Source organism: Cibotium barometz, chromosome 15 (genome assembly GCF_041138505.1).
Source record: "Cibotium barometz isolate CiBa-2024 chromosome 15, ASM4113850v1, whole genome shotgun sequence".
In the NCBI taxonomy this organism is placed as follows: Eukaryota; Viridiplantae; Streptophyta; class Polypodiopsida; order Cyatheales; family Cibotiaceae; genus Cibotium; species Cibotium barometz.
In genome coordinates this window covers 27116682-27140728 of record NC_141060.1, presented here as the reverse complement: position 1 = coordinate 27140728, position 24047 = coordinate 27116682, and the positions used below count along the sequence as shown (strand labels likewise).

At 45.8% G+C, this 24047-nt stretch overlaps 1 protein-coding gene across 3 annotated transcripts in view; it reads left to right on the top strand.

The window, feature by feature from the left end:
• Positions 1–1572: 1572 nt before the first annotated feature.
• The window catches only part of LOC147631116 (ACT domain-containing protein ACR12-like), an 83104-nt gene continuing 60629 nt past the window's right edge, over positions 1573–24047 (top strand). For 2 of the 3 annotated variants that reach the window (XM_086809453.1, XM_086809452.1), the window contains exons 1-4: positions 1573–1847; positions 13621–13675; positions 13884–13997; positions 14209–14303. In XM_086809453.1, coding sequence (XP_086665579.1) covers positions 1672–1847; positions 13621–13675; positions 13884–13997; positions 14209–14303 — 440 coding nt within the window. In that variant the 5' untranslated portion in view covers positions 1573–1671. The remainder of the gene's footprint in view (positions 1848–13620; positions 13676–13883; positions 13998–14208; positions 14304–24047) is intronic. The other variant, XM_086809451.1, reaches the window with a different exon arrangement.

The following is a 24047-nucleotide window of genomic DNA, read 5'->3' as shown; positions in this document are numbered from 1 at the left end:
GCATCATCGTGTCTGCTGACTGTGCAGCGCCGTGTTTGCTTCTGTGCGCTCACGTCTACAAGACATCGACCAACTTGGACCGCACATATGACGAAACAGCAGCGAGGCAAAGGGCGAACATGTAGCACTTGTTGCCCATCGCTGAGCGCGCCCCTTGACAGGTTCACGCCAGGTTCCAGGTTCACGCCAAGTTCACGCCAGTGCACAGGTTCACGCTAGGTTCACGCTAGCAGCGCGAAGCGCGAGCGGGGCAAGGTGCACAGGTTCACGCCAAGGTGCACAGAGACAGAGAGAGAGTTCCTCCTCATCACAGCTTGTTGGTGAACACCATGGTGCAGAGAGAGAGAGAGAGAGAGAGAGAGAGAGAGAGAGAGAGAGAGAGAGAGAGAGAGAGAGAGAGAGAGAGAGAGAGAGAGAGAATTAATATATATGTTTATTACATAAATATACATATATTTATATAGTAAATATAAATTTATATTATAAACATATCATGCATGTCAAACCGATATGCATGCCTAGCCTTCTAACGACGAACATGAAGGTTTCTTTTTCTCCTGTGGTACATCAACGTATTTGAAAACCTTGAAAAAATAAACAAAGAAACAAAATACTATTTTTCTCCACTGATTAGTCTCTTGGAGGTGAAGAGCCTATATATATATATATATATATATATATATATATATATATACATACATACATACATACATACGCACACACGCACATACATTCTTTTTATATTCTTTATATAATAAATATAAATGTACATATTTATACATACTACGACATAATAAACATCTATTTGTTATATAACAAATATATATACATATTTTCATAAATATATAATAAATATAAATATTTAATTATGAAATAAATAAATATATTATAAATATAAACTTATAAGTTTATATTTATATGTGTGTGTATATATACACACACACACACATAAATATACATATAAACATAATTATTCATTTCTTATAGAGTAGATTTATAATAAGTATACATATATATATGAATATAAATTTGTTATATATTAAATATATATATTATTATAGTATTATATATATATATATATAACATAGAATAAATTTATATATTTATTATGTAAATAAATAAATATTAAAATTAAACATTTTTATTATTTTAAAATCTAAAAATATATATTTTATTTATTATATAGCAAATATATAATAAATATATAGTAGGCGAGTTAGGCCCATCCATCTAATTGACACTATCTCTATATCTCTAACTCTACCTCTATCTTATATATATATATGAAGACTTTTACGAAACTTCCATGTGGCAAGAATTTGGGGGTTCGGCAATTTGAAAGTTCGAGGGGTAGGCTCCTATTACTCTGAGAAGAGGGGTAGGCTCCTATTACTCTGAGAAGAGGGGTATAAATCTAGAAATTTGAAAAATATCAAGTGAGAAATTATATATGTGCGAAGCAAGGGTTAGTCCACTAGTAGAAGTCAGGAGCCATTAGGAGTATGGGCCCTTGGCACAATATGCCAATGGGGCCATTCGTCGAATCAAAATCCTCCCACTATTTCATTTTCCTATTCGACAGGCTCTTTTTAATTGGGAGGTCAACAATCCCCGTAACACTAGTATCACCATTTATTGGGCTCACCACAGCAGCAAGCAAGCACAGTGGCTATGGCGACCGCAGCTCCTGCAGCAACCCTAAGTCAGATCGCAGGGCCCTCTTCATCATCTTCCACAGGCCTGCTCGCCTGCAGGCCCAAGTGTTGCAGAACTGCTTGCTCTGCATCGCATCCGCAGCTCCTCTTTGGGCCAGCGCGCGTCGTAGCTCCAACCATCTTCGCTGCCAGGTTTTAACAAATGTTTTTTTCCTATCAAATTCTTCCTTCGCTTTATAAGTCTTTCATAGATTGTTTATCCAAGCGTAATTTTTAGACATAGTCTTAATATAGCGAATTACGTTAATCACAGGCGTTTAAGGATTAACTCTCCGCATAAAGATGTCTCAAGGGATAGTCTTACTATGAGAGTTTAGCTGATTATTCTGGCGTTTTAGGACTAATCTGTAAACTTCATGAGACTTATTAGGGTTTTAAGGATTACCTTAATGACAGGCGTTTAAGGATTAACTGTCCGCATAATGGATAGTCTCACTATGGCGGTATATCTGATTATTCTGTCGTTTTAGGAGTAATATGTAAACTTCATGAGACTAATCAGGCTTTTAATCACATCATTAAAGCTTACAAGATTCATTTTGTGGTAAAACCCGAAAAATAATTAAAAAAAAAGATATCCAGGTTTTTTCTTCCTACTTGCTACCCACCCCCCTCCCCCGCCCTCCCCCCTGGCCGCCCGTGCCCTGCCCTCTCCCTCCCTGACCCCCTTCCTTTGAAGCTGAAGCCTTGTTTAAACATTGACCTTCAAACGCTTCATGTCAATACTCCACTGGGGACTGACCCTACTGTTTTTGGACTCTTAGTTAAATCCCTGAGCTCCTCGGTAGGGCAGGTGAGCGGAATATGGGAATCGAATGAGAGAGATGTGGTTTGGGCCGTTGTTGCATGGGCCTCTTGGGAGATCCCTAGGATGTTTGGAGTAGTTGTCTTGGCTTTGATTAAGTTAGTAAGGGTCTTATGGTTTGTAGCAAGGCCAATGCTTATCATGATGAAGGTCTAATAGAGTGGATTTTTGCATGACATTGTGTGCCATTTTATCTCTTGACATGCAAGGAATGCTGATCGCTTGGTTTATTTTTTCCACACATATTGTCGTGACATTTTGTGGCAATCAAATTGTGACCTAGAGATTTGCGTTAGACTTCTATAATCTCTAGATGAGAGTGTTATCAAGGTTGATTTGCACTGATAATAATTCTGTAGACCACTTTCAACCCAAGTATGCCCAGGTGCTAGTGTGACATCATCATCAAATGCCAGCTTAGTTATGACCCGCATGGCACAACCTATAAACTAGAAACTCCATCATAGAAAGAAGTTCACACTAAGTATGCCTAGGCGCTAGTGTGACATCATTATCAAATGCTAGCTTAGTTATGACCTTTATACCTGTAACATGCAATTGGTATGATCATGTAACACACAACAAGACCTTCTTTATACCTTTATGTTAGTGAGCATGAAGCAATCCACATTTATCTTTATACATGGGAGGTAGCGTTGAGAGGAGACAGAGAGAGTTGTATTAACGTTAGGTGCTTTTCACTCGTGGTCGTCATCATCATTCATATGGCGTAGTCGTCATGGGCCTGTGGGGAGCGTTCCTCAATTGGCTGCGCAGGTGCTGAATTAGGGTTTTCAGGTGCTGAATTAGGGTTTGAGAGAACGGGTTTTCTTTGCTTTTGTACATGGATTTGGATGACCCGGCTGCTGCTGTTGGTGGCATGGTTGCCAATAGCCTTAACATGGATCTTATTGAGGAGATGATCGAGAAGGATGTGGGTTATGCTTCAGATGCCTCGGAGCAACAAAAACGTCAAAGGCTTGATGTTGATGCAAGCTACACTCCGGTGAATGTTGGAGAGAATGCAGAGGAAAGTTCTCAGGTACCTTCTCCGGAGTTTGCACGTTTGCTGCAGATCACTGGTGAGCTTCTGCAAGAATATGTGAAGGCAAATAGCGTGCAAATGGCTGCAGTAGATAATGGTGGTGTGGCTGATGTATGCATGGAGACTCCTTTGTTGTTACAACAGTTAGGAGATTTTCATGATCGTGCTGCTATCTTCTTCTTTACTGGGCGTATTCCGTTGTTGCCTCGTCTTAGAGCATGGTTGGGCCGCTTGGTGTCGCCTGAGGCACTTGAGGAGATTTATGATGGTCCGAGAGGCTTTTATGAAATACTTTTTCGCACTTCAGAAGCCCGTAGGGCAGTCTTGGAGCAGGTGCCACTCTTTTTGGATGGGCAGTTGGTTCATGTGGTTCCTTGGAAGCCTATGGCAGAGTACCAAGACATGTTGCGCCAGGCTTGCCCAGTTTGGGTTGAAGTGAAACAATTCCCACCAATGTTTTGGCGTGTTTTACCAGGTCTCATGCGAGGTATCGGTGATGTCTTGGTGGTGCCTCGAATGACATCTAGAAACCGAAATCGTCTATGCATGTTGTGGGATACTGGGAGACCTAGGCCGACACATTTGCGTGTCAATATGGCTGGGCTGCAACCTTTAATGTATGAATTGAGGTGGGATACATTTGTTGGCCATTGTTTCAAATGTGGTGAGATGGGCCACTTTGTCTCCGAATGTCCTAAGAAAGAACAAGTTGTTGCTACCAAGGATATCGTTGATGGGCAGTTGCCCGTGGAAGATGAGCATGACGCTCCTTTACATGATGCCCAGCACATGGATGTACATGTGGATTTTCAGAATGAGGTTGAGCAGCCATGGGTGGAAGTACGTGGTAAAAAGACACGATTTGTTGCCCCGCGGGGGGATTTCTCAGATGCTGTTTGGCGGGGCCTTTGCGTACTCATCAAGGGCCCTTACATACATATGCTCGTCGCCCTTTGGGTTCAGGTGCCCAGCAACAGACCAGGATTGAGAGGCCGGGAGGCCAACTTTCTCAGGGTACAGGGGCTGTTGGGGTGGATAGAGTAGAACGCTATCCTATTAGAAGTCGCCTAACAAAAGAAGCACAACAACAATTGCCTCTTGTGTTTGGTTCGAAGGGTGAGGTCATCTCGCCATGGGATGGTCATTACCCTTCGGCACGTACTCGGGAACTCCAAGGGCAGTCTGAGATCACAAATACCATGTCTAAAAATGCAATGCTTCAAAAGGTTCGTGATTTGGCAAATCGTCCTGGGCCTAGTACACGGCCTTGTTGATTCCTTTTCTAGGAAGGCTTATGAAAATTGTACAATGGAATGTAAAGGGTATTTCTTCGCGCCATAAGCAGTTCAGGCTTTGGCGTACAACTTTTTGTCATGGTTGGGATGTTTTGTGTGCAGTTGAACATAAGTAACATAAGTTGGCTGGCAAAGCCTATGTATATAAGGGGTTTCATGTTTTCTACAGCGGACATCCAGCTTCGCAGCTTCGCAGTCAGGTGTTATGTTTGCTGTTTGTTCGCAGTTTCAGCCTTCTCGTGTGATTCAAGATGTTCATGGAAGATTTCTAGTGATACAGATTGTTTGGGATGATACGCCTTTATGGTTGTTAGGGGTGTATGCTCCAAATAATGCTCGTGCACGTCGTTTGCTGTGGAATGACTTGTGTGCTCTTTCAATCTCTCATCCTGGCTTTGTGATGGGAGACTTTAATATGTGTGTCTCCAGGGAGCAAGCCACGTCGCCTCATTCTGTAATGGATGGCCCGGAGAGAATGGCGTGGGAAGCTTTTTCAGCAAGGTCGCTAAAACAAGACATGTGGTCTTGGTTGCATCCAGATGAAAGGGGTTACACTTATGCCTCACAACAGTTTCGGGGCACTTATGCTAGATTGGATAGGATGTATATTTTACATCAAGATCTCTTTTTGCCAGAGGTTCTTACTATGATGGTTGATCAGCAACAGGTTTTGTCGGATCATTGGCCGCTTGTGTTTGAAATGGTCTATCATCCTGTGGATGCATATAAAGGCTTGTTGGGACGCTTGCCTTTGCGCTTAAATCACACTTTTTTGGAGCATGAAGTTTTTGATGTTTATATGCGTCAGTTGATACGACATTTCTCCTCAAGAGTGTCCATGGCTGATTATCATGCTTGGCCAGTGTTCCTTACCAACACTCGGAAATTAGCGCGGCATTATGGTCTTGCTAATGCCTCTATACAAAATCAGCATGTGGCTCTTCTTGAGTCGCTTTTAAAGGGCTTGCAGGCGTTCATGTTTACTGACTCTATGGATGCTGAAGTTGTGGATGCCATAGAATGGCTGAAAAAGGAGCTATCTAGGGTGCAGGAAGCACAATATGTTCGCTTTAAACTACTTACACGTCTTGATGCTTTGCGGGATGCTAACTGTCAATCTCATCGCTTCTATGATAAGTTGCATCAAAAACATATGCGTGAGAATATTGTTAGGTTGATGGATGTCCAAGGCAACCTTGTTACTCAACCTTCTGAGGTTATTCAGCATTGCATCAGGTTTTATGAAGATTTGCTTGCCCCTTCAGAGGATGTCCTCGTGCAAGTGCTTGTGACACAAATTTGATTGAGGATGAGCTCGACTACGTAGGGATCTGGAGGGCATATACGAAATTAACTATCGTGTTATGAAACAGGTACGCATGGTTCGTTTCAAAATATTATGCAAACCAAATGATTGAAATATTCAGCATCTTTGAGTAACAAGTTTATATACATTATAATATTGCAGGTAATTTTGAAGGTGCGTTGGTTTCGAGCGGAGTACAAAGGAAGAGTGCCGATTCTTCAGCCTCAGCTGCAAAGACTCCTGCATTTGTGCACTTAGAGATGATGGACTCCGATGCTTCATCGTGCAGTTGGCTTCACCTCGAAGGATACTTGGGAATGGATTCTTGACAGTGGTGCTTCCAGGCACATGACTCCGTCCCGTGACTTTTATTTGGATCTGAAACGGCAGTCAGGTCGCATTTTCATTGGCGACAACTCCACCATTCCGATACCCAGTGAGGGCCGGATGGAGATTATTCCCGACAGCAAGGGGGGCAAGCATGCCTCCCGTGTTCTTTACGTCCCTGCTCTTGGTTTTCATCTTCTGTCAGTGCATGAAGTATGCAAGACTGGCTTTCGGGTGGAATTTGAGGAGCATTCAGTTGCTCTACGGGACCGTGAGACTGGCCAGGTTGTTTGGGAAGGCGGTGTGGAGAATGGTATCTACAAGCTCTCTACACTCTCCTCATTGACAGGTTCTCAGGTCGGAGATCTGTGGCACTTTCGTTTTGGCCACTTAAATGTGGATGCACTGCGGCGACTCTCCGGGACCAAATGGTGGTTGGCTTGCCAGATGTTGACAGCAGGCAAGGACGTTGCAGTTCTTGCATACGTGGTAAGCAGCACAGGGAATCCTTTCCGAAGCAGGCTTCCAGGCGGGCTTCAAAACCATTGGAGTTGATTCACACTGACTTGTGTGGACCTCAGCAGACACCATCATTGGGAGGATCTCTCTATTTTATGCTGCTTGTTGATGACTGTACGAGATTCATGTGGGTCTACTTTCTTTCACAGAAGGACCAAGCTTTTGCACGGTTCAAGGATTGGCACGTGATGGTGGAAAAAGAGTTTGGATTGCAGGTAAAGACTCTCAGGGCTGACAAAGGGGGTGAATTCTCCTCGAATGTATTTCTTAGATTTTGTGCAGATCATGGCATCAAGAGGGAACTAACCAATACAGGATCGCCTTCAGAGAATGGAGTTGTAGAACGCAAAAACAGGGGGAGATGGCGAGGACCATGCTGGAGCATCGTGATCTTCCTCGTCCACTTTGGGGAGAGGCTGTGGCAACGGTTGTCCATACCCTCAACCGGTCTCCAACGACTTTAGTACCTAATATGACTCCGTTTGAGGCATACTTTGGCAGGAAACCTGATGTCTCGCACTTCCGTGTTTTTGGGAGTGATGCGTATGTATATTCCGAAGAAGCAGAGGGGGAAGCTTGACTCCAAATCCCGCAAGCTTATATTTGTGGGGTATAATTCTCTTTCCAAGGGATACAGATTGTATGATCCAGAGAGGAATGAGATTGTTGTCAGTCGGGATGTGGTCTTTGATGAGCATGTTCCAGTATCCACTGTCGAGGAGCCGCCACCTCTTGGAGATCCAGAAGAGTCTGATGATGATTCCCCGACCATTGTTTCAGTTGATCAACCTCAGTTAGTACAGGAGGTTGAGCCCGCAGCTGGAGTAGGCAACGGCAGGAGGCTCCACGATTTGTTCGAGTATCCAGGTGGTTGTTGGACACCCTTTGGGAGTTAGGTGTCACGGAGTTACCCTCCGAGTGGACCACAGAGGACGGCCCTTGAAGATCGCACAGAGTCCGCGACAAAGGCAATACAGCAGAGCTTCTTCAGGTAAACTATGCTTTGATGTCTCGTATTATGCGGGACAAGGAGCCCACTTCTGTTAAGGAAGCCCTTTCACAGGATACTTGGAGGAAAGCCATGCAGGTGGAACTTGATGCCATTGAGAAGAACAAAACATGGGAGTTGGTACCGAGGCCGTCGAAACGGTCTGTCATTGGTGTCAAATGGGTCTTTAAGACCAAATACGCGTTAGATGGGTCGGTGGACAAACACAAAGCCAGACTTGTGGCTAAAGGTTATGCTCAGCGGCCAGGCATCGACTAAGAGGATACCTTTGCATTGACAGCACGGATGACCACGATTCGGACCGTTCTTGCCCTTGCTTCTTCTCAGAGGTGGCCAGTGTATCAGATGGATGTAAAATCTGCGTTCCTTAATGGTGACCTGCAGGAGGAGGTGTATGTTGAGCAGCCTCTAGGCTTTGTTGTTCCAGGATCAGAAGGGATGGTTTACAGGCTACGTAAGGCCTTGTATGGTCTTAAGCAGGCTCCCAGGGCTTGGAATCAGAAGATTGATTCCTTCTTTGTTCGGACTGGTTTTCAGAGATCGGTTGCAGATCCCAACCTGTATCTCTTTCAGGAACGCGGCATGGTTACGATTATCATCCTTTATGTGGATGATCTCATTCTCACCGGCGGTCATGTGGAGCACATTGGCGTGACGAAGGCTGCCTTGTCAAAGGAGTTTGAGATGACCGACCTAGGCTTACTCCACTTCTTTTTGGGATTGGAGATCTGGCAGACCCAGAGGGGGTTTTTTGTCTCTCAGCAGCGGTATGTTCATGAGTTGCTTGAGGCCTTTGGGATGGAGAACTGCAAGCCTATTACTTCGCCGATGGACCCAAACACAAAGTTAACTGTTAATGATCCTTGTGAGCCAGTTGATGCCTTCTTGTAGTATCGGTGAGTCTCTCTCTCTCTCTCTCTCTCTCTCTCTCCATGTCTCTCTCTCTCTCTCTCTCTGTGTTCGCACCACCTCGATTTGCAGACGGCTGCAACTGTGGAAGTAGAGAAGGGGTGACTCTCTCTCTCTCTCTCTCTCTCTCTCTCTCTCTCTCTCTCTCTCTCTCTCTCTCTCTCTCTCTCTCTGCAACCGTGGACATGCAGGTTCACGGTTGTGGGCTCGGTGCTCTCCCCTCCGCCACCTCTGTTCGAGTTCTCCTGCAACATCTCTCTCTCTCTCTCTCTCTCTCTCTCTCTCTGTGTTCGCACCTCGATTTGCAGACGGCTACAATTGTGGAGGATGCCTCTCTATCGAAAGTTGGTTGGTTCATTGATCTGGTTGCTGAACCCCTTGATTGGACTTGAGCTTCTCCGTGGGGCTGTTGAGCTCTTTTATGCAGACGCCATTGAAGTCTCATTGGGACGCAGGATTGCGGATCTTGCGGTATCTGCAAAGTACGAAGGATCTAGGACTCTTTTACACAGGAGGGGATGGAGTCAGACTCCAAGGTTGGAGTGGCTCAGATTGGGGAGGAGATCTAGACACGAGGAGATCTACTTCAGGTTATAGTTTTACCCTCGGCTTAGGAGCAGTTTCTTGGAGCAGTAAGAGGCAGCCAACTATTGCCCTATCTTCGACAGAGGCAGAGTACCGGGCTGCTTGTGGTGCTGCTTGCGAGGTTGTGTGGCTGCGGAGGCTGCTAGGCGAGATTGGGTTTCCACAGAAGGAGCCCACAGTCATCCAATGTGATAACCAGAGTTGTATAGCTATTGCTCGGAACCCGGTCTTCCATGCCCGGACCAAGCACATAGAGATACAGTATCACTTTGTACGTGAGAAGATCTTGGCTGGTGACATCTTGCTACTTTATTGTTCGACGGAGGACAATGCGGCGGACCTCTTCACGAAGTCTCTACCTCAGGCTACGCTCAGGCGGCACTCCAGCTCCCTAGGGTTGATTTCATAGCCAGGAGCTGAGAGGGGGTGTTAGAAGTCATCTCCTGTCTTTATCAGACACCAGGGCCTCTGTTGTGGGTGTGCTCGCCCTATATAGGTGTTTTCTCATTTTTCCTCACTCCCCTTATTTTTTTCCCCATTTTTTCCCCATTTTTTCCATGGTGTGGGAGGCAATTTTCTGCACCCCGGCTGTCGAGATGGTGGCCGACTGCTGGTCGGATGATCTGGATGCTGGCTGACTTCCCTGTGTGGTCCCCAACCTCTCCCGCATACTGGCCGACTATGCGCAGCTGGCCGACTGCTGGAGTGGGCTGGTTGTGGACATGTAGGCCAAGTCGGCTGTTTTTGCACAGGCCGACTGCATGTATGGGGCCATATAAAATGGCCCCATGGCCCCCACATCATTGTATCCAGTTTTCAGATTCGGGATCTTGTGTATAGAGAAGAGTTACACGCCTATCTCTCTCCTTCTCTTGTGCTGTCTATTTTCTGCACTCTACTTGCTCTTGTGGTCTCAGACTTGGTTATCATCTCCGCTGCGTATTTTGACACCCTCATGGGCCGCTCTGACATGGTGCTCAAGGTGGTAAAACTGAGCTGGCGCAAGGTCGTCCTGCGATGATGGGAGATGATGGCCCGGATCCTCCTGTGGTGGCGTGGCCGTGGGAGAGGGCCATGGGGTCTGGGGCGTTGAGCTCTACATAACTTGGTGGCTCTGTCGAGTGTCACACCTCTCGGCCGAGCTCCTGCACTAGCCTGTGGCCCGGGTATGATGGGTGGATCGACCCTCGGAGTGTTGGTATGGAAGAAGTCGGTGAGAGCTCTCTGTGCTGGTCCTCGAGCAAGTACAACTTATCTGGATCTTGCTAAGGACTCCCTGTGTCTACGGAGCTCTAGAAGAAAAAGTCCCAGACATCTCTGATCCGGGAAGTCCATGATCTTGGAAAGTGGTCCGAACCCAGCTTGGAAGAGGCAGTGGAACCTCCCCCGAATCTCGTAGTATACATGGCATCGACATTTGTAATGATCCTCTATCTCGGGCTCTGTGTGAGAGAGTTGGCATATCCTATCCTCTGGTGCAGCTGCCTTGGGCCCATATCTGGCAGGCTCCACTCTCAGCTGGTGGGACGAGGTGCGGATCTGGCCGATCACACATCTCACCCCAAAGCATAGGTGTGTGTCCATGTAGCGTGGGCGGATGATGAAACCATCCTCTGTCAGGCATAGGAGGTGATCTCTGTAGAAGGCCATCTTCGTCCCCAGTGGACAACTAACTCCATGTCCTCTGAGTATCCAGTCTGAGAATGTCCTTCCTGATAACCTTGTTCCGCTCTGTGCGGCTGAGAGCAAATGACGGGGCCTCTATGCTGTACCGGAATCGGGGGGGGGGGGGAGTGCCTCCATCTGCATACCGTGCATGCCAAACCAAGTGCCTACTTGTGCATACCAACACTCTGTATCTCCCTCAAGTGTCAGCTGTCTCGAGGACTCCAGGGCTAGCCGGGGGTATCTATCGAGTGGAAGCTCCCATAGCTTGTGCCAGTATGTCACTGTCTGGAATAGAGCCTCTGTCGCTATCGGTGTAGCCCCCATCTCTACCCGCACAATCTCATGTGGCACTGATGGCTTACTCCTAATCATGCGTGAGATCATCGCCACTAGGGGCCTCTCCATCGGCTTCCACCCATCATATTCCACCTCTGTATTTGTCTTAGCCGGCTCTCTCCTTTGTCTCCTCCTGTGGTATAAGCTAGGACCCCAGATGGGGGCACCATACAGTAGTGCAGATGTAACTAGAGTATCAAATAGCCAAAGCTTTTCCTCGGCTCCTAAAACTGTATCTGTGAGCATTGCCTCTCTAGTGAGCCAAGGGCTGCATATCCCCTCATCAATCTAGCTTCGGCCGCCTTCCGCATCGAGAACCGAGGTCCAGCAAAAGAGAGAGAGGACACGAGATTGGGTTCCAATATACCCACTTAAGGGCCCCCTCTTGTGAGTATTACTTTGGAGAAACTTTTGTTACAATGCAAAGAACTTACAGATTAGGTGTTGCTACTTTTTCATGGGGAGCCTAGGGCTTTACCTTTTTGTACATTATTAATATATTGAAAACACAGCTCTCTCTCTCTCTTCTCTCCATCACTGCTTTGCGTTTTGCATCTACATGTTCCTATGGAAATGTGTTTAGGGTTGAAAGAAGACAGAGCTTCTCTGCATGTTACAGTGGTATCACAGCTTCAGGTTCGGCAATGCTAAACATTGATGGTGTCCTAGATGAAGGTGCATAGTCCAAGGAGAGTAGCACAGCATGTGTGAAGACCCCTTGAAGTTGGTTGGTGTTAGGCAAACCCAACGGGAACGTTTCATGAGAGTATTTGATGAAGTAAATGTTATACTAGGTCCCCAAGGCATTCACTATGTAAAAACCTACCTTATCAAAGTTTAGGTCATCCAAGGGGTGGAGCCAAGAATGCCCGGGACCAGTCTTGAAGAGGAAGGATTTATGTTTGTGTTTAGGGACAGGGCAAGAAGGAAAGGGGACAAAGTGGAATAGATGCACAGATCTTCATCAGATTTGGAGTGGAATCAGAGACCTAAGGCAAGGTTTTCAATGAAAAAGGTTGTCAGAAAGGGAAGGATGACTGTGTGGGAGACTATGAGGAGACGAAGGGATGATGACAGTCATCTAGGGTCAAAAGTTGGAATCCCATTATCAAGTTTAGGAGAAGGGGATGTCATGTGCATGCACATGGACATGCCCATCCTCATTGCCCTTGCCTTCACCAACATTTGTATCAGGGATAGCTCAAGGGTAGGTTGACGAACCAGTTGATGACTTGCAACCTGTGAAGCTCTCTCTCGCTTGTTGACTATTTGACTAGGCGCAAGCAGTGCTGCTGTAGCTGGCGGGCACAAGCAAAGCAAGCAGTAGACGCTGTAAAGGCGTAGGTAGAGCGCAGCAAGCTAGCAAGTGACAAGCGCTGCAAAGTAGGTGCAGAAGCGGCAGGTTCAAGTGCTGCAAAGTAGGTGTAGAAGCAGTGCAACAGCAGCAACTGTTGGCAGCTCTGCACAGGTAAGAGGCGCTGGCAGACAGCAGGTGGTGACAGCAGCAGCAGTCGGTGGTGCTGCACAGACAGCAGTGGGTGGAGCAGCGGCGCTAGGTGGTTGGCTGAAGAGGGTGCTGCTGTGGTGGCAGTGGGTGGCACAACCGGCGGCAGCGGCTGAAAAGGGTGATGCACTGGTGGCAGCGGGTGGCGCAACCGGCGGCAGTGGTGGATCTGAGCGCTGCATGGGTTGAACTGGTGGCTTAGGACGCTGCATGGGCGGGAGTTGACATACATGGAAGTAAGTACTGCTACAGCAAGTTGTGGTGAAGGGAAGCTATGGGCAGGATGTTTTTTTGGTGTGTACAGATCCGCAAATGGATCCATCATTGCACCACTAAACATGATTCGAGTGAGTGATCAAACGCTAAGGCAAATCCTCGGCTTGCTTATGTGATTTTGTAAAAGTAAGATCATTGTTTTGCTTTGTCTATCCAATATTGCATAGGATTATAGGAATAAGAAATGTATGATTATGGGTAGGATTCCATAAACTGTACAAATCTGAACCTTCAAAAGCTATCTTAGAGTAATGTTTTGTATCTTCTTCTAATACCTTTGTGCGCGGCAAAGCATATAACAATGCCATACTTTTTTAACAGGTTAGTTTGTCATGCCGTGAGTGACTCTGGCAGCCCTAGCACACCTGCTTTTGTGGTAATTTACAGTCCAACTGATTTCCATATTCCCTGTTTTCATTTAATTTTTTACTATTTGGGCAATAAGCCCAATTCAAAAGGGAAATGAAGGGATAAGAAGTTATAGTTGAAAATTCGAGGGAGGTATTATCATATTCTAGTTTTATGAAGGTAATTGTGTAATTTGTGGCTGCTTAAATATTTGTTCTCATGCTGAACTCTTGCAGGATCATGAAGATACTGTTCCAGTGCCTGTAGTCTTGATTGATCAAGACTCAGATGCCAATGCAACGGTGGTCGAGTTGAGCTTTGGTGATCGCCTTGGAGCTCTTCTTGATACGGTTTGACAACTTTTCTTGTTCCTCTTAATTGATTTTGTGCGCGTGCGCGGCGCGCTTCCCTGTGTGCATGCTTGCATGTACATGCAGTTTTCATTTTCGGTGGCCTATGTATTGCATATTTCCAACTGGGATTCAAATTGCTTGGGAAGGGCTTTAAATTGATAAGTTTGGTTGTTTTGTAATTTAAATCCCGATGAGTTAATGTCTACAGATGAAGGCTTTAAAAGATCTAGGTCTAGACGTTGTGAAAGGAAGCGTCACAACTGATTCATCGGTCATCAGAACCAAATTTTTCATTACAAGATCGTAAGTTTGCAAATCTTTGAAATATGCGTGGGGTTTTTGTTTTTTGGTTAGGTTCGTTTTTTTATTGCTTCTAGCTTTGTGCATGCAACAAACCATGTATGCTGATGGTATGCTTGGTAGTTGCTATGCTGTTCTCATTCTGGTCATATGGATTACCTTTCTCCCTACAATTTGAGTAACAAAATGGTTGTTTTCCTTAGAAGTGAGTTATCATTTGGTGCTTACTTATCCTCTTGAGTTTAATCCAGGTATATTGAGTGTCTACTGTTTCAAGAAGTTTCTCGTTATTTTATTTATCCTTGTATACTTTGCAAAGTTTTTCTAGTGTCTTCTTTGCTTTGTGTTAGTTTGTTGGCTGGACATGGGTACACCTTTGTCGGAATGTGCAGCGGAATATGAGACACACAACTGAGAGCAAACACGTGCAGGACTCCACGCTGAACAGAGGCCCACGTAGAAGACAAACGCCAGCCTGCAACAAACTGAACTGGGAGCAGAAGGAGAAAAAATGCAGACAAGAGAGTGGCTGGGTATGAACTCTGTATATACACAAGAATCCCGAATGAATGATACGCACTGGCAAGGGCTGTGGGGGTCCATTTTATATGGACCCCAGGCAGCAGTCGGCCACTCCAGAGGCAGCCGACAGGGACAAATCTCCACGACCAGCCCTCATAGACCAGTCGGCCAGGTCAAAAATGAAGACGTGTACAGTCGGCCAGAAGAGATGCGCCTGCCAGCTCATGACTGCCCCCCCAAGCCATCGAAAAATGGGAAAAATGGGGAAAAAATATGGAGAGTGGGGAAAAATGAGAAAACACCTAATAAGGGCGGGCACACCCACAACAGAGGCCCTGGTGTATATGTATAAACAGGAGATGACTTCTAACACCCCCTCTCAGCTCCTGGCTGTGAAACCAGCCACAGGGAGCTGGGGTGCCGCCTGAGCAAATCCTAAGATAGCGACTTCGTGTGAAGAGGTCCACCGTACTGTCCTCCGTCGAATAGAACTCTAGCAAGATGTCATCAGCAACGATGACCATGGGTTCCTCTAGTGGAAGCCCAATCCTGCAATGCAACCTCTACAACCTCACCACCTCACAAGCAGCATTACAAGCAGCCCGGTACTCTGCCTCTGTCAACAACAAGGCAAAAGATGATTGTCTCTTACTGCTCCAAAAAATTGCTCCTGGGCCTGAAGTAGATCTCCTTGTGTCTGGATCTCCTCCCCAATCTGAGTCACTCCAACCGTTCGGACTCCATCCATCAATCCCCCTCCTGTGTAAAAGAGTCCATGATCCTTCGCATGTCGCAGAAACCACAAGATACGCAATCTTGCCTCCCGAAGAGTCATCTGCAACCATGAGCTCAACTGCCTCATCAGGAAGCTCCCGTCCAATCTGGTGTCCATCAACCAAATCAATGAACCATTCTGCTTCCGAGTCAAAGAGGCATCACACTGCTCACAAGAATCAACACCTGTTATGGTGCAAAGCCAAGTCCTGGAAACGTGTTGAAGACCACGCAAGGCCTTCTGAAACCTGTCAACCACCCCCTCTGAATCCGGAACCACAAAGCATGGAGAATGCACCTCCTTCTGCAAGTAATCAACTGCCACCTGCCTGGCTTTTCGAGAGGTCCCCGTGGAAAGAACATCCTCATCTACAGGAGTTTCTTTGTCCCGAATACTGTGAGACATCAAAGCATAAGTTTCCTGTTCAGTTTGCTCTGACTGACGAACACAAGAACCACCAACCTCAGTACTGGAAAGTTCCTGCCAACTGCTGCCATCAACTGGCAAGCTATCCACCATGTGGTCTTGGAAAGCCTGCATCTGCAGTGTATCCACACTTAAGTGGCCATTACCAGACTGCCACTCATCACAAACCTGAGGACCTGGGAGAGAGAGTGCTGAAAGCTTGTAAACTCCATTCTCCATTCCGGCTTCCCACACTACTTGGCCTGTTGCTTTGTCCCGGAGAGCAACAAAATGCTCATCAAACTCCACCCGTATGCCAGTCTTGCAAACCTGATGCACTGACAATAGATGAAAACCAAGTGGCGGAACATACAACACCTGGGAGGAATGCTTCCCCCCTTTGACATCGGGAACTATCTCCAACCTGCCCTCACTGTGAACTGGGATAGTGGATGTATCCCCAGTAAGAATGTGACCAGAATACCTGCTTCTCGATCTTCCGCTTGGGACACTGCCTCCAATAGTGGCCTTTCTCGCCACAATCATTACATGTCCTCTCTGCCTTTAGTTTCTCGCGGTTAGCGACGGACTTTTTCTCAGAAGACTTCTCCAATGAAGCCTTCCCTTTGCTCGTGTTACGGCCTTTTGACCGTTGGCCAGTTAAGGCCTCCGAACCTTCACCCTGAGGAGGGTTCGTGAATCGTTCCTCTTGGTCCAAGACCATGGACACAAGCTTCTCCCACGTGATGGTGCTGAGCTTGCCACTGGTAATCAAAGACGAGTAAAATGCTGAGTACTGAGAGGGCAAATGCGACAGCAATGTTATGGCCATGTTCTCTGACAATATCTCCTTCCCAGCCTGAAGAACTTCCTGTTGAAGAGCCTGCAGCTTGTTAATATGCTCTCCCGCATCGTCAACGACTTTGTAGGGCTCGTAACCCGCATTTGTACTTCCAAGGAAATCCTCTTCATGGGCAATACCCTGTTGTAAAGAGAAGCCAAATGTTGCCATATACCTTTGGCGAGCGTCATATGCTTTACATGATTGATTACCTGCGGTGTGCAGTTGAGGAAGATAAACGAACAGACCCTGGCGTTGACACGATCCCACATCTGTGCCTGTGCCTGTGCCTCCCGGTCCTTTCGGATCGACGGTAACTCCCATTCCTTGTTGGATAAATGTAATCCCAACTCCTTAGTCCAATTTAATATGTGGTGGTTAGGCTAGTGGTCAGTGGTTGGTGTGTAAAGCCTACAAATGGTTGGTGCATATGGTTCATGCAACTCATGCAACTAAAAATAGGGTAGAGGAGTCTCTAAATAAGATACAAGTCGTGATCAAGTGATTATGTAAGTTTGGTTCATGCCTAATCATAATTAGTGTCTTCTTGTGTTAATCTCAAAGTAATTTTCTGCATATACTAGTTTTTGTCCCTCATATTCATGATGTTTTGTACATGCTTTGATCCACCTTGAGTATGTTTTGATCAATCTTCATAGTTGAATTATCATATCCAACATTTGGTATCAGAGCATGACCCAATTAGGTTTAGTTTATTAGCAAAAACCTTAATCTTTCTCTTAATCACCATAGCCAGTTTTTCTCTGTTTGAACCACATGCTGTAGATTGCCTTCATGCTTGCATCTGAGGTGATCATACCCCAATTTTTTGCTATAGCCTTGTTGCTTTGCTCCCACGCTTGTCCTAAAATGGAGATCACAGCCCAATTTGATCGCAGCTTCGCGAATTCGCCATCGCCATCAACGCAGCCCGTTTTCTGCTAATCGAATCAATTCGGCGTCGTCTCAACGAATTCGCCTAATTCCTCTGAGGTGATTCAAGGATATCATGTGAGGATTCAGCATACCAAATCTTGAAGCATTTGGTCCACCGGAGCTGCTGTACGGAGCTGTTTTCCAGTCGCCTGTTTTCTGCCTTTTTTTCTCCAACAACATGGTGATTCTTATTTTGATCTATATTGATGATATTTTTATTATTTGGGCTTAAATCATCTATATGAGCAAGTTATCAACATCAAGCATCATATTTTATCATCATGACCTCCAAATTCCCCGACAAATTCAACGGAACTGGGTTTCATACTTGGCAAATCAAGGTGAAGGGTTACTTCATGAAGAAAAATCTGTGGAGTACGGTCAAGCTACTTTCTGATGATGAAGCAGGTATTTCTGCTGCAGTTACAAGAGCTACAACGGCTGCACTTCAAGCAAAAGATGAGCAAGCACTTGGTATTATCATTACTGCTTTAGAAGATGATTTTATTCATTATATTGATAATGTTGAGTCAGCTATGGAAGCTTGGGAATTACTAGAACGTACTTTTGGTGCAAAGGCAAAGCATTCCAAGATCAGTTTGAAGATGCAACTCTTTGATCTAACCATGGAGAGTAATGAAAATTTAACAGCTGTGATTAACAGGTTGAAGAGCTTAATGACACAATTGGTTTATGTTAAGTCTCTTGTTCCTGAAGAAGATGCTATTGCTATATTGCTTAAAAGTTTACCTTTAAACTTTAGGCAAATTGTGACGGTACTTAAAGAGAAGGAGCCTGTCCCTTCCTTGGAAAGTATCATAAATTCTTTGCAGGAAGAAGACAAGAAGATTACTATAGGCAAATTGTGACGGTACTTAAAGAGAAGGAGCCTGTCCCTTCCTTGGAAAGTATCATAAATTCTTTGCAGGAAGAAGACAAGAAGATGCTATTGCTATATTGCTTAAAAGTTTACCTTCAAACTTTAGGCAAATTGTGACGGTAGTTAAAGAGAAGGAGCCTGTCCCTTCCTTGGAAAGGATGTGATAGATCCTTATGCATATGCTATTACTTCGACATCGGCAAAGAAGAAGTGTACTATTTGTGGTCGTACAAATCATCTTACTAAGGATTGTTTCTCCAAACATCCTTGTGAGTATTGTGGAAAGACGAATCATCCATCCTCAAAGTGCTACCAAAAAGATCAAAAGCTAGCAAAGGCACATGTGGTTGAAGAAGTCAACCAACAGTAAGAAACAAATCCTTGTTCTAGTCTTAGTATAAAAGATGTAGATGATGAGTATGCTTTTTAAATTATGTCATGTATGTGGTTGAGTCAAGACTTATGTTGTTCCAACTTGACGAGTTGTAGAGGAGAGTACACCACCCTATGTTGTTGTTAAGGGGGAACTCTTACTCATTGTGTCAAGGAGGTATGTTAGTCTTGTTCATGTTCTTGTAAGAAGTTGGTCTTAAGGGAGGATTGTTGGATAAATGTAATCCCAACTCCTTAGTCCAATTTAATATGTGGTGGTTAGGCTAGTGGTCAGTGGTTGGTGTGTAAAGCCTACAAATGGTTGGTGCATATGGTTCATGCAACTCATGCAACTAAAAATAGGGTAGAGGAGTCTCTAAATAAGATACAAGTCGTGATCAAGTGATTATGTAAGTTTGGTTCATGCCTAATCATAATTAGTGTCTTCTTGTGTCCCCAAACAGCACTAAAAACACGAACAGTCCTGCTCCTCCGGGCAGTGAACTTAGTCTTTTGAAGGGAGGGTGGGTGGGAAACACAATGAAGATGAGGCTTGAATTGCTTACTCCGCTTCTCCACGTCCCGCACGGTCCACCGATGCCTTCGATCAGCTCCAATCACGAACAGTTCCGAATCTTCAAGTCTCCCGCAAGCTCTTCCAAGGTCTTCAAGGGCTTCAACAGTCCCGCAAGCTCTCCATGTCTCCAAGATCTTCAAGCAGCCTTGTGCTCTGATACCATGTCGGAATGCGCAACGGAATATGAGACACACAACTGAGAGCAAACACGTGCAGGACTCCACGCTGAACAGAGGCCCACGTAGAAGACAAACGCCAGCCTGCAAAACAAACTGAACTAGGAGCAGAAGGAGAAAAAATGCAGACAAGAGAGTGGCTGGGTATGAACTCTGTATATACACAAGAATCCCGAATGAATGATACACAATGGCAAGGGCTGTGGGGGTCCATTTTATATGGACCCCAGGCAGCAGTCGGCCTGCTCCAGAGGCAGCCGACATGGACAAATCTCCACGACCAGCCCTCATAGACCAGTCGGCCAGCAAACTTGAGTCGGCTAGGTCAAAAATGAAGACGTGTACAGTCGGCCAGAAGAGATGCGCCTGCCAGCTCATGACTGCCCCCCCAAGCCATGGAAAAATGGGAAAAATGGGAAAAAAATACGGAGAGTGAGGAAAAATGAGAAAACACCTAATAAGAGCGGGCACACCCACAATTGAGGCCGTGGTGTATATGTATAGACAGGAGATGACTTCTAACAACCTTAGCATTAGTATGTGCTTTGAACAAGCCCATAAGAAGGTTGACTACAAAAGAAATTACAAACTTTGAAAAAGCATTGATAAGGCTATTTTTGAAAAAAAAAAAGAATTTCCTAAGTATGAGTTTTTTTCCTTCTTTTGTTGAACTCGTTACATGAAGGTTTTCAAATCTAATTATTCTTATAGTTAATGGAGATTCTTCCATGTCTCCACAGACTACATTTATTTTTCCTCCCTTCCACAGTCTACCATACATGTTGCACGCGTTTGCTCTCCACACATTTTTATGACACTTGGACCTGCCAACCTAGATGAAATCTCTGACCTGTACTATCGCAAGTGGTAGAAAGTTGAGGGCACTCTGGCAGCAGCAAGACACTGGAAGATTTTTGGAAGAGGCTTTGGGATAGTTTTGGACCTCGGAAGATCACCCTCTTTTTGTGGTTGTTGGCACATAAGAGTTTAGCTGTAGGCACGGGGTTGGTCATTGGTGGTAGACCAGCAACATGTCTGAGATGTGGCCATCCCCAGGAGTCTTAGTGATATTTTTTTCTTCTTTCCTCTTTCTTTACTACCCGTCTGCCTCCCCCGGCTGTTTTTTCCTTCTCCCTCCCGGCCTCCTGTTTCCTTGCCTCTCCCCTCACTGCTTCAAGGCAGTTTTACAGTTTCGGGTAGCATTTTATTTCGGCAAGCTTTGGTCAAAAATAGTCTTTCTCTTCTGGTCTACAACCCTCAGGAGGACTCCATGGAAGCTCTGTCATCCCCAACCGAGGCTGTTGTCCCTTGCCTTCCATTTGCAAAGCAGATCTCCAGCTCCTCGCTTCGACTGCTGCATCCTTATAGGCCTCCACTCTGGTATACAAGATTGTTGGTAGCCGCCTGGCCCGCGGACAGCTCAGAGATCTTTTATAGGCTAGCCTCCTTGGTGCACCTGGAAAATTACTGTTATTCATCCTTTGGGGCGTGGCTACTACCAGGTTTAGTTTGGCTCTCGAGCGGTGTAGCATGCGAGAGGTTGATTGTTGTAACACGCAACAAAGCCTTCTTTATACCCGTGCGTTTGTGCAATTCCACTTAGAGGGAGAGTAGAAGAGAGAGAAAGCATATAAGAGTCGACACAGTATTGGGTCCCAATTTACCCACTGAAGGGCCCCCTTGCAAGCAGGAGTATTTGTTTGCAGAACTTATAATGAGAATGAATGATGACTGAGGACTGCCAGATGCAAGGACGATGTAGACCAAATGCAGGCTGATCCAGATGCTGTCCAAACTTAGTTGAATTGCTCTTCAATGACCACTATGCAATCCCAAAACTGAGGGATGCACATATGCTGGCTGAATGCTGAAGATGCTCTTCGTGGAGGACTTGGGACTGCTGGATCTGCTTGAGACTGATGCTGAACTTTTCTAATGATGAATGAATGAATGGGGAATGAAGCACTTGTCATGTGCACAGTGTGTATCTACCGTGTGCTACACGCACGCAAGACTAGTTTCGAGGCTTGGGGAAGCTTGGAGCTAGGCAGGCTGATTGACGAGCTGAGTTAGGGATATACTAAAGGGCGGGCACCCAAGTATGGACAGGCGGGCGCCCAAGTGTGGACGCCCGATAACCGGCCAAGAGCCTATAAAAGGGTGGCCAAGGTTAGTTATTGGGATATAGAGAGTCTCGCGAGTTTGTGAGAGCTCTATGGTCTTGGAGCGTGGATCTAGTGCAGACGTGCACCTGCTTTATGCAGCGGAGGCCGGCAGCAATCTCGAGGCCCGTGAGGGTAGCTTCGTGGCGGTATGGGACGTTGCGAGGAGGAGATTGGTCGGTACGTCAACCTAGTTAGCTCAGCTCATGGCTTGGTGGGGACAGCCAAGACTGTGGGCTCGCCCACGGCTGTCATGGTTGGGAGGTGAGTCAGGCCTGCACCCCCTTGTTGTTTGTTCGTTTGTTTGCAGGATTCGAGTCTCGAACCAGGAACGTTCACGAGGAGATCCGTGGGGATCTGACAGTGGTATCAAAGCATACCTCGTGAACGAGCAAGTCGGTAGGTAGAGAAGATGAGGTCGAAGAAAGGTATGTGTTAAAAAGCTTGCTGTTTTTTCAGTGCATACTGTGGTTTTCAGATTCAGTATGTGTTTTTTTCTTCATCAAAGAGACCCATGTTGATGGGGATGGTAGATGGTAGGGTCGTTTGCTTTGCAAAGAAGAGGAGAGACTCGTTTTTGCAGTCGCATGAACGTAGAGAGAGAAAACAGAAAAAGCACGTTGCTTTTCGTTGAATGAATGAGAGAGAGAGCACGTTGTGAGGAGGCGGCGCTGGCGGGTTTGTGCGTTGGCGGGTGTTGCAGGCGATGGGCTACCGACGGCTACAGGCGCCTAAAGCTTGAAGGCGCCTAAGGTTTGCGTAGCTAGGCGGCCAGGCAGCCAGGCCCACGTAGGCGCCTAGGCCAGGCGGGCTGGTGCCCAAGCCAGGCCCATGTAGGCGCCCAGGCCAGACTGCCATGATCCCCAGGCCCACGCAGGCGCAGGTTGGCGTAAAAGCAGCCGACGGCAAGCACTCGGATGCCGGTCGGAAACCATACGGCAGTGCAGGTTGACGTCAGTAGACAGCAACACGTCGGCGGCTCTAATCCAGAAGGAAAGAGAAAAAAAAAGACAAGGAAAGCATACGCCTTTTTTGGGGCTTTCGTTTTTTTTGAGTTTAAGTTTTTTTTAAAAGTTGAAAAACCAAGGTTTACAAGTGTTTATTTTTTTTTAAGAGTTTAGAATATATATATATATATATATATATATATATATATATATATATATATATATATATATAAACACAAAAGCAAAAGCCAAAGATAGCTTTTGGGGACTTTTAGCTTTTGAGGCTATCTTTATAAACCCCTTAAGTGGGCTTCTTGCCACACATCTCTCAAGTTTTCAAGCTCTCAAGCTCTCAAGTTCACTTGCACTTTCATTGTGCAAAGATCGAATTTTCTCTCCACTTGCCCTCTTCATGATGTCGACCCAAGAATCAGAGTTGGAGCCCCTTGTGGAACGAGAAGGCTTGCCGGCTACGGAAGGTACCAATGCCAATCTTTTTGATGATTTTGTGTCAAAATCAGATTTCCAAGAGTTCAAAGTAGCTCTCGAAGCTTCTTCGTCGGAACGTCAAGCACAAATCGCAGCTCAGATGCAAGCTTTGCAGAACTCCATCGCTCTATTGACCACTACCCTCTCTACTCTATCGGGTATGGATACCTTGGCCTCTGCTTTAGACCCCAACATTACTCCGGAACCGTTCGGGGGCGAGCAAAAGCAGCGCACCAAGGAGATCGTGGACACGTGGCTACATAAGTGGCAAGTTCACTTTCAGTTTCATCCATATGATGACGGAAAGAAGATACAGTTAGCAGCAGGTTTCCTGTCCGACAAAGCTTTGCTTTGGTGGAAGGAACTCAACCCTAAGTCAATGACTTGGGCACAATTCGAAGACGTCTTCAAAAAAGAATTCCTCAAGAAAGAGAATGATTATGATGTTGTTGCCCGGTTTTCAGCTTTGACCATGACCTCGCAGCACCTCACTTATGAGGTCTACCTCCAGAAGTTTAGGGACTTGCAGATGAAAGCTACAAAGATGGATCCCACTACTCTTTTGGGGTTTTTCGTAGCTGGATTACCAGACTCGTACCGATTACAGGTTAAAAATAACAAATGCAAAACATTGGACGAGGCCATTCATTCAGCTCGTATCTATG